At 46.6% G+C, this 16,276-nt stretch overlaps 6 protein-coding genes across 6 annotated transcripts; 3 read left to right on the top strand and 3 right to left on the bottom strand.

Moving 5' to 3' along the window:
• Positions 1-2,915: 2,915 nt before the first annotated feature.
• Positions 2,916-4,411, top strand: GL218_01764 (uncharacterized protein; the record flags this gene model as incomplete). The annotated part of the gene is made up of 2 exons (XM_033578245.1): positions 2,916-3,056; positions 3,113-4,411. 2 exons carry the CDS (start codon positions 2,916-2,918, stop codon positions 4,409-4,411), a joined length of 1,440 nt encoding a protein of 479 aa, XP_033437883.1.
• Positions 4,412-4,606: 195 nt separating this feature from the next.
• On the bottom strand, positions 4,607-6,151 carry GL218_01763 (Delta(24)-sterol reductase; the record flags this gene model as incomplete). Its single annotated transcript, XM_033578244.1, has 1 exon — positions 4,607-6,151. One exon carries the CDS (start codon positions 6,149-6,151, stop codon positions 4,607-4,609), a length of 1,545 nt encoding a protein of 514 aa, XP_033438346.1.
• A 1,098-nt stretch (positions 6,152-7,249) lies between these two features.
• Positions 7,250-9,085, top strand: GL218_01762 (Rhamnogalacturonate lyase; the record flags this gene model as incomplete). The annotated part of the gene is made up of 3 exons (XM_033578243.1): positions 7,250-7,901; positions 7,957-8,920; positions 9,019-9,085. The coding sequence occupies 3 exons, from the start codon at positions 7,250-7,252 to the stop codon at positions 9,083-9,085; spliced, it is 1,683 nt and encodes a 560-aa protein (XP_033438931.1).
• A 371-nt stretch (positions 9,086-9,456) lies between these two features.
• On the bottom strand, positions 9,457-11,533 carry GL218_01761 (Magnesium transport protein CorA; the record flags this gene model as incomplete). Its single annotated transcript, XM_033578242.1, has 4 exons — positions 9,457-9,637; positions 9,692-9,912; positions 10,006-10,822; positions 10,881-11,533. 4 exons carry the CDS (start codon positions 11,531-11,533, stop codon positions 9,457-9,459), a joined length of 1,872 nt encoding a protein of 623 aa, XP_033437880.1.
• Positions 11,534-12,446: 913 nt separating this feature from the next.
• On the top strand, positions 12,447-13,436 carry GL218_01760 (putative zn2+-binding protein melusin contains chord domain protein; the record flags this gene model as incomplete). Its single annotated transcript, XM_033578241.1, has 1 exon — positions 12,447-13,436. The coding sequence occupies one exon, from the start codon at positions 12,447-12,449 to the stop codon at positions 13,434-13,436; it is 990 nt and encodes a 329-aa protein (XP_033438347.1).
• Positions 13,437-13,591: 155 nt separating this feature from the next.
• Positions 13,592-15,548, bottom strand: GL218_01759 (Polyamine oxidase; the record flags this gene model as incomplete). Its single annotated transcript, XM_033578240.1, has 4 exons — positions 13,592-13,934; positions 13,986-14,397; positions 14,511-15,143; positions 15,317-15,548. The coding sequence occupies 4 exons, from the start codon at positions 15,546-15,548 to the stop codon at positions 13,592-13,594; spliced, it is 1,620 nt and encodes a 539-aa protein (XP_033439366.1).
• Positions 15,549-16,276: the final 728 nt, after the last annotated feature.

Below are 16,276 nucleotides of genomic sequence, written 5' to 3'. Positions count from 1 at the left end.
TGATTATAATATTTTAAGAACTTAACATGAAGAGAAGTAGTGACAGAGACAAAGAGCGTAATCCTTCATTCATCAACGTCTTGGTTCTCATATAGTTTAGTTTAAGCTAAAATATTTCCTAGTATCGAATCATCTTCACTATTGAGAAGGGTGGATGTGTCTCTTAGGATTTATACCCGGTGATTGAAGTCATACACAGAGTGAATGTCTAGGATAAGTAGACCAAGTGGTAAGTTTATATTGAACTAGTAGCATCTACCCTTCTATCTTCTTATATAGTATATGGATCCCTGTTAGCTATCCCCACCCACTTATAGTCTTGTTACCATATATCCCTCGATTTGGACACGCTTTCAAACTTAAACTATAAATATAGCCGACGTATATTGAAAGGCGTTATACTTCTGTATTCTTCGTCCAAATCGAGCCCTCTTAAAATTAATTTAAAGAAAAGAATCAGAATGATACTTCCACTGCTAACTACGCATCTTTACTATCACGAAGTCATAGTAGCTTAGAAGGGAGAAATGCCCAATTTATTAGCTTACATTTCTAACTAGGGAATATAACAATATATAATTCTACGTAATACAGATGTAGATTAATTCATAAGCTGTTATTGTACACTTCCCATACAGCTGCACTCTTCAAATATAAAAATCACAAAGGGAGAAGCAGCCCCACGCGTCGAGCTCGATCATGATTAAGCTCAGAGACGTGTTCTTATTTCTATATGTCAGTATTTATCTTTAGGATGACCCATATACTGGACAGTATCTTCTTTTTACCAAGATGCATGATTAGTTCTTGTCTAGCCCAATTCCATCATATTCTAGGGCTTTGCCTAAACTCTCTGTTTACTTCCCGTCCCCATAAACCTAAAAAATATCGAAACTAAGAGCCAAATATACACTCCAACTAGTCCAATTCCGATTAGAATGATTTTTCTATGTAAACTACTGCCTCCCATGAGGTATATAGAGATTAGGACTTAGAAGAAACCGGCTTAAATAACTATAAATTCAAACTTAGGTGTTTTGCATCGAATAGCAGTTTGTAGATAATGATGCCGCCTCAAGTACCTAGGGTCATTAAGTATTCTTGCATCTTTGATGTTCTAATTATTGTAGTGAAACATGAGTATCGCAATAGGTAATATTAGCTTAGAGGGTAACGAGATGTTAACAAATAAAATGTATTGTAACGATAGAGCATTATTCTACAACTTTTATCAAATACCAGTGGAGCGAAACATTATTATATACACTAACAGTGTCATCAATTAACCTATTCTGTAAAAATACAACTGTTAATATATTGCAATGCATGTCAAGAAGCTAGAACCTATAAACAATTAATTTCTATTTGGTGTCTGTGTGTGTGCCTGAATATGTTAGCTGCGATTTGATACCACGCTACCCCTATATTTCATACGAGCCGTACCTATTAGTAATGCTAAGACTAGAAGCCCAGACTCTTATCTAACGTTACTCTTACGAGATTAGGAAGGCAACCCCAAAAGTCGCTTTAGTAACACGAGAATGAACCAGTAGGTGTCTTCTAGAACCTCTTAAAGTTTTCCCGCCAAGCAGGTTCGTTTGCTTTATAAACCCGATCTCCAAAAGCAGGCTTATACATTAAGATCTTGAGAGCTTCCTAGATAAGCTAGTCAATTGACCTGACAGAGTACGGACAGTTTCCTAAATCGGGATTCTAGATCCCGGAGGCGGAGAGGCGATTGGTTGGTGACACCCCCGGCTTTTTGACGCCGACGGAACCCGTATTCTACAAGATCGGCGTGGAATAGGCTAACTATAGTCTGGTGTTAAGGTGGCTGCATACCGAACATACCTATCTGTTGGGATTACTACCGCTACCTGACTAGTAAGGCACGTTGGGCTCTTTGCACGCCTCGTTCTGGAGGCTGAATGATCGTCGCCGATCGATATACCGATGGATAACATTTACATGTCAGCACTATTGGTGCACATTCAGATATTCCAAGAGGGGAATTCGGCCCTTTCTTATTATCTTATTCTTAAGAGTCTCTTGCATCATTGATAGCGACCACCTTGCTAACCACCAGATCGCGACCTAGGCCGTAAGACCTTATTAATACGAATGCACGTAAGGATGGCGTGCGTGCGCATACGACAATATAGTCGTTCGCATTCTCGGCTTTGTAGGTATCTCTCGTCTCCAACCCCCTTCTCTCTCATCCACATGTCCGGCTTCGATATCGATCTTGTCGACGAAGGGAAAATGGTCACGCAGCCATGAATCAAAGAGCCGCCAAGAGCCTCCATCGAGCGTGGGGACGTGCGGTAATCCTCCTGCCTCTCTCGGCAATTGATAGACATCGCGGCAGAGTGCCAACCTTATAAATCCTCGAGCATTCTATACTATATAACTAAAAGAAGGCTGCCGATTGGACGAGTTATGACATGGGTATAGGCTGGGCGAACAGGGACGCTTTCCCAGCAACCGTGATTCTTTTGACCGTCTATCAGATGGTGGCGTAATTGGGTGCCAAGGTCTAGGCGCAGACCAAAATGCCGGGGGATAGCCCAGAACTCGACTCATGCCGCGCTGCTCTACAAATTAAATCGTCCACCCACCTACCTCTTTAGGTAGATTGAGATACTACGACAGTATCTACGCTCATGATGCCATCTCCCCAAGGCTAACACCCTCGTCTATATGCGGTCGAGCGTATTGGCGACCGCGGCTTCTCGATCCGAGCTGCCCTTATCGCGGCAGCCTTTGTAGATATGAATACTTAAGGACCGCCAGGGCGGAGTCAGCTTTGAAGTTAGCCCCTCCCCTTCTTCTTCTTCTTCGTCTTCATCGCTCGGATACAAGTCGAGAGGATCTGTAACCGTAGTGCAAATCTGGGGAAACAGACGTCAAGCAGGATGAAGTACTCTCTGAACGCAGTCGCCCTTGCGGCGCTCTCTAGCTTCGCGGCGGCAAAGGAGCTACCGCCCGATGATAAGTTAGCGGCGGAGCTCTTCGACAGCGGTATTCGACATGAGCACATCATGTCGACTAAGATGGTACGGAAAACACAATTATGTCGATCATGTCGGTTATGCTAACTAAGAACTCATAGGCGTACTGGGATAGCCGAAGAGAGCAAGGTCTTTTCGACTCTTCCCAATACAAGAGCATGAACTCTGCCGTCGATGTGGTTCCCTGCGTGAACGGAATCGCTGCGCTCCAAGCCGGCGACCCGCTCTACACGTTCAAGTGCAGCAAGCTCGACCTGTACGACTTTCAGTCCCACGCCGACCTCGGCAGCAACGGCGGCGAGGGTGCCGGTTCGTGGGGTTGGACCAGCCCGGACGGCCGCGAATTCGTAGCTATCGCGCAGTCCGACGGTTCCGCATTCGCTGAGGTCAGCCCCGAAGGCAAGCTCATCTACCTCGGCCGACTCCCCCAGTACTCAGCCGCCCAGCCGTCGCTATGGCGTGAGATCAAGGGCTACAAGAGCTACATCGTCATTGGTAGCGAGGCCAACAACCACGGTATCCAAGTCTTCGACATGGCTAAGCTCCTCGACGTCGACCCTGCTAGCCCCGTCACCTTCAACAACGAGGATGACATTTCCCACTTCAACGGCCTTCCCTCCGGCCGTTCCCACACCGTCCAGACTAATGAAGAGGTCGGCTACGCTGTCGCCTCTGGCGCACAGCCGCGCACATCTGCTTGCGCTTCCGGTCTCATCTTCATCGACCTGTCCGACCTGTCCAACTTGACTTCCCCCGGATGCGCCGCCGCTGACGGCTACGTGCACGATGCTCAGTGCCTGATCTACCGCGGTCCGGACGAGAAGTACGTAGGCGAGGATATCTGCTACGGATACAACGAGGACACCTTGACCATCTACAACGTGACGAGCAAGGTGAACCCGACCATCATCTCGCGTACCTCGTACGAGGGCGCCAGCTACACTCACCAAGGTTGGGTTCTCGACACCCAGTGGCAGCAGTACCTCGTCCTAGATGACGAATACGACGAGTACGACGGCGCTGGTCTAGGCGAGCCCGGATACCCCATCACCTACATCTGGGATATCTCCTCACTAGAGGCACCTAAGCAGACCGGTTACTACAAGGCATCCCGCAAGGGAATCGACCACAACCAGTTCGTCAACGGTGACTTCGTATACCAGAGCAACTACGGCGGTGGTCTCCACATCCTCGACATCTCGTCCATCCCCTCCGACCCTACCGGCAAGGGCGTCACCGAGGTTGCCTACTTCGACATCTACCCCGAGGACGATGACGCAGAGGGCGGTGGCCAGGTCGAGTTCCAGGGCACTTGGTCTCACTACCCTTACTTCGCGAGCGGCTACATCCTGATCAACACGATCGAGCGTGGAGCCTACATCGTTAAGCTGTCCTCGTAAGGAAGCGATTGTGCTCATCTAATTTATGATGAAGTCGGGATATTTGGGTAATTGAGATGTCATAGTGATTGATATAGACATGAATTGATTAAAATACATAACAATGCTAATGGTTCAATCAACGTTCGTGATGATACAGTATCGTAGAATGTATGCGTCTCCTGGTTATACATTCGGCATATTAACAATTAAGAATCACGATTTGCTGGCTTCACAATTACATTTACACTTGCACGTCTTCTTCTTCACCTGCAGTAAGTAATCACCGCCGCGCCATGCTTTATACACACCATACAAGCCTTGGAACGGCCGGACATTGCGAAGAATCACGGGCATTCTTGAACCCTCCATGGCCTTCTTCTTCGCGTTCTCGTCAACTTTAACCTTATCATACACACTTGGCAAATGAGATGAATGATACTTCTCGCGCACACTATCGTAAGCAGGCCGATCGTAAGATTTCCAGAACTCCTCCTCGGTGTAGTAGGCTTGGGCATATAGCGTCTTGTTGCCACCTAGCTCGTAGACCTTTTTCTCGATTGCGCGGTTGAGACGCACCAGTTTCTTGTAGTCGCTAGGACCAGGACCCCAAATGCCAAAGTTGAGCATCATCTCCGGATAGTTCGGGTCGGCAAAGTTTGCATGCAGTCCATGTGCTGCATCGGGTGTATCGCGTCGCAGACGTAATGGACACAGCCAGATCGGGTAGATGTTGAATTTCTTGTCTACCCACTTGAAGAACCTATCAGCGTCATCGAAAGGCACGCCGACGTCTTGGATGATATAAGTATCCGACAGGCGGCTCTTGTGTAGAGCATGATACATCACACGGGCGTGCATGTAGTTGTCTAACAAGTAACGCGTTATTCGGTTGAAGGGCGTGAAGAAGTACTTGTAAGCATGTTTGGCCACCCAGAAGCCACCGCGATCCCATCGGAATAGGTAATCGGCTAGAAAAACGTAATCAACAACCGGTTTCTTCGTCTTCTCAACCCTCTTCTGGATATCTAGGTAGAACCATGGATCCTTGCGACGCAAGTACTGTCGGAGCTTGACGCCAATAGGTATAATATCGACTAGACGACCAGAACAAACCACAGCTGACTTTGGCGAAAAGACAATGGCATCGACGAACTCCACAGTAGGATTTGCAAGCTCCTCTTGTATCTTTTTGCGAGCATCAGGGAAGCTTGTTGTATGATAATGCGTCAGCTCTACAAAGGCCATTGCATTTCTTAGCTGGACCTCTAAGAGCGTAACAATCCCGACAGTTCCGAAACCAGATGCTGCACCCCAGAACAGGTCGGGATTCTCGGTCTTGGACGCGTGCACAACTTTTCCGTTAGGCAAGACTATCTCAATCCAGTTGATGGTTGAATCGAAAGGTCCGTAACGGCATGAGCTACTCTCGCCAGCCGAACCGCTGAATCCGCCGCCAACGGTAATACCTGGAAATTCCATAACCACTAGCGGGATCAAGTTGGCGGTTCTGGTTGCTTTGAGAAGACTGTTCATAGAGACGTTAGGTTCTACCAGTGCCGTTTTAGTGTTCTCATCGATACCCAGAACATGGACAAGTTTGCTAGTGTCTATTGTGTTGTCACTGTTCTTCTCCGAAGCACGAGTGCTGTTGGTAGAGCCATGATAGACTCGGAAGGGTTGGCGTCGCGCGTAGAACTCCTGCAACCTCTTGGATATGGCTGCTACTGCCTCCCTGTGGGCGACACATTTGGCGTCCATTATTATTGGTATCTGTATGTATAAAGCAGATATTGCTTTATATTATTCCAATAATGATCGCGTCGGAATGCGAAAACAATGATGAGTGAAGGAGGCTTGGACGGTTATCAGATGCGGACAGTTGGCGGGCAACCGTTAAGAATCCTTATCGCGTTGGCGGAATTAGGTACATATATACTTCAATTTAAGGCATCTACGTTAACGATACCGCTTGAGCAGGCCTATTGTAAGCTGTGAAAGATTGATACTTGTCTGAATATTTCATTTTAATTGATTCATAGTACTTTCACTTATTAACAATACTACAGGTAAAGACTATTCACCTACATCAACTTATTTTAACTACGGTTATGCTATATCATATCCTTGGAAAATTTAACGTGAACAGTGTCATGTCAAGTGTGATATTATGTACCTAAGACAGAGGACAATATTGGTTTTGGCTTCAATCCCATCATTATACCGTAATGCTTTGTATACCAGTGTCTACCTATATATTGCTTAACCCTTAATATTCCCCAAGTCTGTTCAAATAGCGTTATCATATTCGATCAGTTCCTTCATTTCAGTCATTCTGTTTCTACTTGTTTATCCTATAAATACAATTAAATCCATTGTGAAATCACTAGCAACAATAGCCAAGTAAAAAGCCACTATCGCCTCTTAACTCACCTAACCCTGCCGTCTGGGGTACGGTACGGGGTAACCCCACAGCTCCCCTCTTCGGTAAACAATTCCACGAACGCTATACCCTGTAGTCTTCCACCTTGCGGAGACTAGGTATCATTAACTTGCTTAAACAAGGTAAACCATGCAAGTCAAGCTGTCAAGCTCGGGTGATATTCTCCCTTCTGCTGTTAGTTGAAGATATGGATTCATAAGATCAGGAATAAGTTCTAGGTATATGGGGAATATTATTTATAAATAAGTAGTGTAGACTTATCTTTAGTAACTTCGTAAGGAGGGTTGCGATCATATATTTGTTCGAGGCCCGTATCGACCCCTGTTACAATATTGGGCGTTATCATGAGGGTTAACATACTAGCTCAATGGGCTTCGGTACTCGCCCTTCTCCCTTTGGCCAATAGCGAGCCTTCCATGACTATCATCAACGAGAATGTGACGCATATCTCCAATGGCGATACCTTCTCAATGGACGTTGAATCGTCCGGCTACGTCACCAAAATGTGGTGGAACGGCCGGGAAATCGTAGGTAACGCGACCGGAGGCTACACCGACACGGGCGGCAAGACGACGTTCAATTTTACGTCCGGCCCGACCCTAATCGAGAAGAAGGACTCCATGATCCATGTTAAATTCAACAACTCCTATTTCGGCGATGTCTATTACGTTCTTTTCAGCGGTCTAAATGGCCACTACCAATACGTCATCAACCGGAATCTAGGATACCAGGGCGAGGTTCGGAGCTTATACCGCCTTGATCCGCTTCAGTTTACTTGGGGTCGAACCAACATCAAGAATGCGCCGTTGCCCACGATCCAAGATATCAAGACTGGGTATAAGGTGCAAGATGAAACTTGGCAGAGGCCTAATGGTAGTTATATTACTAAATACGATTTCTCGTGCTATGTTAGAGACCTCGACTTCCACGGCTTATACGGAGATGGTGTTGGGGCTTATGTGATCGCCCCGGGGAAGGATTACTATATTGGCGATCACCTCAAGCAGGAACTTATGCTTCACAGGGAGAGCTCTACGGACGATGCAGTTCTGCTACACATGTATCACGGTGAGACCACAATTTGCTAGCGAATCCTTTTTAATAGGACTAACGTCTGGCCTAGGGTCACACTACAACTCTGAATTCAGCAACCTGATCCCGCCGAACAAAATGTGGGGACCATGGCTCTTCTACATCAACAACGGCGACTTAGACGACGCCGCGGCGCGGAGCAAAGAAGAAGACGCAGCGTGGCCGTACCCCTGGCTCCAGGACACCAAATACCGCCAGCGAGGCACCGTGCGCGGGCAGCTAGTCCTCAGCGACGGCCGACCCGCAGCCGGCGCGGCTATCTTCCTAGGCGATGAGGACGGCGCCGAAACTAATAATCAGGGCTCTAACTACCAGTACACCACGTATGCTGATATTAACGGTTCCTTTGTCCTGAGCCACGTTCGACGGGAAAAGGGGTATCGCCTCCTAGCGTGGGCTAACGGGGGTGCTCTTGCCGACGTAGAAGGCGTGCACAATGGTACGGCGGTGGAGTTCGCTGATACAGACCTTTCCGATGTCGACTTAGGTACCATTGTATGGGAAGTTCCAACCGGTAGGCATCCAGCATGGCAGATCGGAGACTTCGACCGCAAGACACTCGGGTTTAAATTAGGCGGAGTGCAGATGGAACACGGCCTAAGTGATGCGTGTCCGGCGAACCTTGTATACGCCATTGGCTCTAGCCAGGAAGATGACTGGTGTTTTTCACAGAGCGCACAAGGGAACTGGACCGTGGTTTTCCCCGAAGCAGACCCAGCAGCACGGGAGCGCGGCGCTATCCTCAGTCTCTCGTTCGCGGGGTACACGAGCCAGAACGGATATGGACTTGGCAGGGACTCGTACGCTTTTCCGGAGGTAGAGCCCACGGGTCTTAATGTCAGCATGAACCAACAGTTGGTCGGGACCATCGTGAGCGAAAATGCAACAGACGGGGCGCTGTATCGGAGCGCGACGACATCTGGTGGTTATTATGCTAGGCAGTTCACTATTCCCGGTGAAATGTTCCTCTCTGACAGGGCCAACAGGCTGGATTTGTAAGTTAACCCATCTCTAATTCGCTGCCTATCTTAAACTAGAGAGTCTCTTCCGATCTCCTCCATGGGCTAGTGTGTTCGTGCTAACTAAAACTTAGGACTCTGACGCAAAACCACAGGTGGAGGGGGATAATGTGGGATGCGCTCAAGCTTGAGTGGTTGTGATTATATCGTATACCCCTATCTGAAGAGGAAGTATTTCCTAAATATACTGGAGCACCCTAGGGATGCTACTATATAAAACAACTATTTCATACACATCAAGTTAGAACCGACATATTTACCAATGATTAAACCTGGCTATTGTGTATTATAATTTTTAGAGAGATTACAATTCAGAATCAACCACTGATGGCAATCCAGGAGGCAACATCTATAAGTTTGATAGAAACAATTATGTGTAAGGGTATCATTGGAATTACGCAACGCCTAAATAAGCAGACGCCCCCTATGCAAACTGAAACTTCCATATATCATGAATGCGAAACGTATGACCTTCATATGGTGTTCATTCGGCGTTCCTGTTTAATCACAATCTAGAATCGAGATTGTGCTCTTTTGATCATCATGGCACGTGTCCGCACCCTCTTAGCCTCCTGCTTCCTCCTGATAGTTCTAACATGTCTTCGCTGTCGGAACCTAACCGCCCAGGCAAATATCGTGTCTCGCATCAAGACTAGGATTGTTACTAACATAACGGGAACTGCAATCCACCAGCTGTTGTGTGTTAGCAAACATTTACATGGGTATTCATATCAGGGGTAGACTCACAAGTAGGAAACAGAGCCTTTGATCGGCTCAAAGTCACCAAAGTTCTGACCAAAGTATCCAGTTAAAAATGTTAACGGCAGGAATATGATGGTAACGGTGGTCAACTGTTTCATGTTCTCATTTTGGTTCGTTGTAACAGTATTAAAGGTGAGGTTAATCATGTGATTAGCCAACTCTTTGATCTGATTGAGACCTTCCGTGATGAGAACACAATGATCGTACTAGAACGTGTGAATTAGTGATTAAGTTGGAAGAGGGAAAATGGGTGCTGAAAAAAAGCGCCTTAAAGGCATAACACTTGAGAAAAAACTTACCACATCGCCCAAGTAGGTGCAAGTCAGCGGTGAGATGATAACCCCTCCGTTGGGATTCTGCAGTTCCCGCGCTGTGGCTTCCTGGCTCAACTTCGTCTTGTGGTCGCGGAGCGCACTGATAAGCGTTTGAATTGGGTTGATGAGACTGTACAATTTGCTGACTTCGGAGATCACGATGTAAAGATACTTGGTGTCGGTGACCTTGGGACTTATGAAAAAGTCAAGCTCCAGATCCTCGATAACATCCCGGTAACATGCGGTAACTGGTATAGCCATGTCGATTATTGCGTCAATAATGGCCTGCGAAACCATTGACGCGTCACAAGATTTCCTTAGGATTGTAGTTGGGCTTGCTAACCGAGCCAGTATAGGCTTCTCTACATCATCGGCCGACTGCTCAAAGAAGGCAATTACTGTGTTATCCGAGGTTATGAACATAGCAACTTGCTCAGCAGTGACCGCTACGCCTCTGGAGATCAAAGCCGAGTTCTTCTCCATGTATTCTGTTCTTGCAGAGTTTGGCGAAGCATGATATCTCTGTAATGTACGTAGAGTGTTTGGGTTGAAGACATTGGAGAGATTAGTCGGTTGATGTGCAAAGCTTTGAACTGGTGTGGACGTTGACTTTGTGCCACTCTCAAGCGCGGTATCGCCTTTCATGGAATTCTCAGATTTTCTGCGGAACCATTGCCTAGCCTTCTTGCCTCTCGTTTTCACACCCTTTTCGTCATCGCTGCTGTCGTCGTCACTGCTGTCATCCTCTACTATGCGGACCAGCTTCTGACACGTGAGAACAATGAAAGCATGATTAGTATACCTTTTGAAGGACAGTAATTAGTCACCTAGTTTATTTCTCCAGAATGGGATTTCCTTACCAATCAGCTTTGGTGCGATTCCTTGTGTTCATGATATCCTCAATTGCCAATCTATGTAGGTCTTTGTATTGACCTAAGGCTTGAATGACATCCCATGATAGACCATTGACGTTGATCCATCGACATTTTACCCAACTAGGTTGTGGCTTTTGGACAAAATCGATAAGTTGATGATTGTCCAGCTCATGTATCTCCAAATTGTCTTGAGAGAAGTCGACAACTGTTATTTGACACTCTGCGTGAAGAGTGGGTACCGTATCTTGACCACCATCGGGCTTTGAAGGGTCAACACCTGGTTCAGCACCCGGCTTCCAACCTGGCTGGCTTTCAAACTCTTCAAACTCTTCTACAGTCAGGAACGTATTCGATCTAGTCATACGTCGTCTGAATGCAGAAATCGGCGAAACTGGTGCAAGATTATGCTCAGCAGATTGTCGAGGAGTTGAAATCTTGACGTGTGAGCTACGGTGTGAACCACGGTGCGCCCTAGTTCTATCTTGTGGACTCTCCGAAGATGTAGCAAATGGTGCGCTTATACTGGGGGTAGACTTGGGAATTGGCGCCGATGTTGTAGGACTAATGTCAGGTAGATCGTCCGGTACATCGGGAAACTTCTCCAACGCCGTACTGTTTGAAGAAGATCGGTGCGACATTGTGCAAGATTGGGACTAATTGTCCTTTCGAGTCGCAAGATGAGGTTCAACTTGATCAACAACTCTAGGACAATGGCAGCGGGTAGAAGAAAGGATAACTTCTACTAATCTAACCTTCTCAAAGGATTAAGAAAGTCGCGCGCGCGTTCGCCATTTGTTGTCAAAGACAACCCTACCAGTCTGAAACGAGAAGCTGAGAAACTGGGTACAGTCACCAACGTTTTGGGTGCCGATAAGTAGAACCCCTAAGGAGCTGTGATGAAGGAATTGAAGAACCGAATAAGATATTCAATAAATATGTCCATTGATTGGCCACAGGTTGTAGGAATATCTAATGCTTGCATATAGATATTTTAAGAAAGTTGGAAGTGAATATGTCGAATGTTGAGGAGACAGAGTGACTGACTAAGGACCCAAGGTTACTAAGGTATTCCGTACTGTGAAAATAAAATAATTCCCCACCTGAAAGCTTGGAATAGGCTATCCCGCGCAGGGGTCAACACTTGGCAATTTGAAAAGAGATGACGCTATTGGATACCGATATTGAATTTTTAGATACGTACTAATCTTGTGTAACGGAATAAAAGATAGTCCAATGTGGCATGTTCTAGGCTTAGATTAAGCTTTTTGTGCATTAGGTAATCGTATATAAGGTTCTTCTAGTACCTGAGATGCGCAAGAATAGAATGCAAAATCCATGGAAATATGGAGTAGGTACATCTATACAATTGAGTGTGTACGTTATACTTACTTAGGGCAAAGCTAATTGGTATATGACGTATTGGCGTTCCTAAACAACAACATTTTATCTATAACTACATGCAAACCACGCAAACATGTTCAAGCTAGATACATAAACGTAGGTGAATCTATCCATTCATAAGACCTTACCCACTGGTATATCTCTGCGATCATGGCTGAATATGAAGCTCGCCGGCTTGAGAATATTAAGCGTAACGAGGCTCTTGTGAAAGATCTAGGTCTACATAATAGCATCATCTCTTCAAGCAAAAGAAATCAAAAAGTTAAAGATTACAACCCATCTCCTGTAAAACGCCGCAGACTCTACATTAATTCCCCTAGGCGCTCGTCAGCTCGCCTTGCAAATTCTCTAATAAAGCTACCCCTTCAGAAAGATGTCCAAGACGATTCAGACTCATCAAGTAATCGGCCTCATAAGGGTCGAGTAGCAAAACCCAGCCATGGTGATGAACTTGCCTCTAAGCTTTCCAGTCCAGAACCAGAATCTAGCCCAGATTTTGATGCTCTAATTACAAAATGGTCTTCGTGGACTCTTGCAGCACCTCCCCCAACACGCGACGATGAGGGGAACTATCACTTTGAGTCGCATCCTACATTTACCCCTAATAAGTCACCCGAGGCTATCATTCGTGAGGGTTCTTTTGGAGGAACATACTGGCGTCCCCTTTACTCCCAACATCTTCACACTACCATAACCGACGACTGGAAAGAATTACCAGCAGAATGGACCGAGGGTCTTGACGTAGGAAAGTACCTCACTAGCGAGACTGTCAATCCGGATATTAATAAGTACGGAGTCGCATGTGGGCAGACTATCGAGCAATGGGAAGCTTCCGGATGGATTATGCACGAATACGACGTCCGCGGCTGGTTTCAGTGGTATTGCAGATTCTGGCAAGGACGTCGCTGTCCGGACGATAACCGACAAGTAAGTAGGTGGAAGAAGTGCGTTGGGGAAAAGGGAAGATGGCGAAGGACTCTTCTTAAGAAGTACGTGCAAAACGGTATACGTAGCGTAATTGATGAGGGAGAAGATGATCAGAAGGAAGAAGTGAGTCCTGTTATACATCAGACGTGCCATCATTGGGCTTGGGAGGTCAGGCAGGAGGTATTAGATCGATTTTGGGAGGAGTGCAAATAGTTCTTCACCCTATTGCCCATGATATTTCGGCCATTGAATTCATAGCTATGAGAAATGATGCGGAATTTGGCAAATATGGAGATGTTGGATAGTAGTGTAAACGAGACTCTAGCGAAAAATGAGTGCTATTAGCACAATTCACATTTCTCAAATTTTCACTCCTCATAACCATACGTCAGGAAACTACTCGCCAGCCACCCATTCTCCACGCTATACTCATCAGCAAAGGTCGACCCGTGGAGAATCTTATAGTCCACCATTTCTCCGCAGCCCAGTGTCGAGTTTCCGTCGCATTCATGACTTTCACCCTGACCAAGCAGACCAGCAATACGCATCCCGACATCCCGGCCCTCAAACCAGGCCCCGTGTAAAAACCCATAGTATTGCGCCGAGGTGGCCTCACCGGCGAACCAGAGCCGGTCTACGTTGGCTCGAAGATTTTGGTGCTTCTCCAACGTCATGCCTACCGGCCAATTGCTGTAAGAACCATAGGCCCATCTTTGAAATAGGTATCAGTTATACGTCTTTTAGTCAGGGGCTCCCACTTACTCTTCCGTGCTCCATCGTGGATAGTGGAAATCGATAGGATCTGGGATCTCCTTGTCTGGGAACATGGTCCTAAGAACATCCATGACCTCTGCCTTCGTTTCCTCGTCGGATTGCTGCTCAACCCTGTATGACTGGCCATCAACCACCGTCACGAAGATGATGTTGGACTCTTCCATAAAGCCAGGGGCGGCAAGTGACTGCCAGACCGGATAATAACCTCGGGACTTGTCGTCAGCGTAAAGGAAGAATTCCGTATTCCGATCCCAGAAGGTTTCGTTGAACTGCAAGAAGATTTTGGTGTAGGTGCCCATCTGGAATTGCTCGATAGCTTCGCACTTCCATCGTGGTAGCGGAGGGTCGAATTCAACCACATTGTTCTGCAATACCCCTACCGAAAATGTCGCAATAGCATCTAGAGATTTTAAATTAGTAATGGATACACTAATAGAGGCATAATTCTCAATCAATGGGCTCTAGGTAATATAGGCAAATTGGAATGAGAAGTAGGGGGGTTGATCAACTGACATTCAGCTTCGATACACCCGCCATCTTGAAGCTGAACAATCACACCATCGGGACCGTATGAGATAGTTGTCACGGTGGTCTCCAGCAGAAGTCGCGGATCATTATCCTCAAGGAATTCGTACGCTTCCCCAACGACGAACGTGTTAAAGCCTCTCTGATCCCACACGAAGTTGTTCTCGTCGCTGAACTGGTAGAAGGTCAAGTTATACCCCGTGATACCGAAAAGAAGCCCGCTCTGTTCGGGCGCCCAAGCGGTTTCCCAATCCCACTCCCACCACTCGAGAGCTTGAGCGCGCATATCCTTCTTGGGTTTCCAGCCGGCAACGCTGAATCCTGCGCGCACGCTGGTGTCTTGTAGGTTATCAGTGAGGATATACCCGGCATCTTGCTCTACCGTTGTATATGCATTTTCAAACGTTTGGAATAAGCCACTAAAATCAGCAACGCCGGCCCCGTCGTACGTCAATATGGAGCTGTAATTCGAGTACGTGTTATTCAGCCCGTACTTTTTCGCCAGCGTCCATATGGGATTCTCAGGTCCGCCCTCAGAGCCCAGTCCTTGCACCCAATTTGCGCCAAGCTCAATAACATAGGGAGTCCCGTCAGGTTTCGATCCGAAATTAGTATGCGCCACTACATCCAAGCACCCTGGAATTAGCACGGAATCATCTTCATTTCTATTTCGGACATGCTAAAGTATTCAAACATCGCTCTTCTCTTCAAATGATCTTTCGAAATTATGAATAATATGAAATAATATGAAATAATATGAAAATCAGAATAAAACTAGGAGATATTATGCATACCGCGACCACCAATATAGTCGTTACGATCAACAATTAAAAAATCTGAGACCGAGGCATTCGACAACGCCTGAGCAGCTGTGATACCGGCAACTCCCGCTCCAAGTATCGCCACCGTCGTTTTGCGACACTCGATCTCACTGTTTACTCCCCGCGTTACCACCCTCCCAGCACATCCAAGAGGTGCTGCAAGGGCGTACAGGACAGTGAAAAGCCGCCGGTCGGTTAATTGCATCGTAATGCGCTACTTCCCTAGGTTTGGAAGGAGTTGCGTTAAGAGAACCGTGTCGGCAACTCACCTAGATAGAAGCTTTATATAGGTAGGTATCTAATGTTCCCTATCAATTGACAAATGGCAACGACAGCATTGATTATCACAACATCCCGCCCAAGGCCCCCCTGCGGCTGATAAGGCGTGCAGAGCCGAGGCAGCTGTAGCTGCATTAGGCCTGAAAGCTGATGTTCCCACCCGCAGGATCTGCATGCTGAGGTATGATAACGATCCTTGGCTTGCAGATATTAAGCGGCTTCCAGCAGCTCGAGGTTGTATTGCGACGCAAACGCAGCTCAGCTAATTTACCGGTATGAGGACAAAATGGTTACAGGTGTAGTCTGCATGAGCTGCGACGTTTAAAGATCAACTACATAGGACGAGACACGCGGAGTCCTTGATGTAAAATCTAGGTGTCACAATATCGGCATCTAGGTAATTAGGTACCTAGATTTGGCAGCGATAGATTGCTGTTAAAATTGACCGGGGTTGGGTGAATCGGGAAGGAAAAGAAAGTTCAGAGACCTGGTGGCGTCACAGTCGCATTACACCGGCAAGGGGAAACCGGTTTTACTATTGTGCGAGGTACTGCAAATTTATTTAGGATTAATCAATAATAAGGTATAGACCCTTCGTTTTAAAGTTTATTTGAATTGACGACGCTCAATTTCTTATGTCTGGAATCAGCCAGT

The sequence above is a fragment of the Daldinia childiae genome (assembly GCF_008694065.1).
Source record: "Daldinia childiae strain JS-1345 chromosome Unknown Scaffold2, whole genome shotgun sequence".
NCBI lineage: Eukaryota > Fungi > Ascomycota > Sordariomycetes > Xylariales > Hypoxylaceae > Daldinia > Daldinia childiae.
Note: the sequence above shows the minus strand (reverse complement) of the source record. Positions and strands in the feature narration are given on the sequence as shown.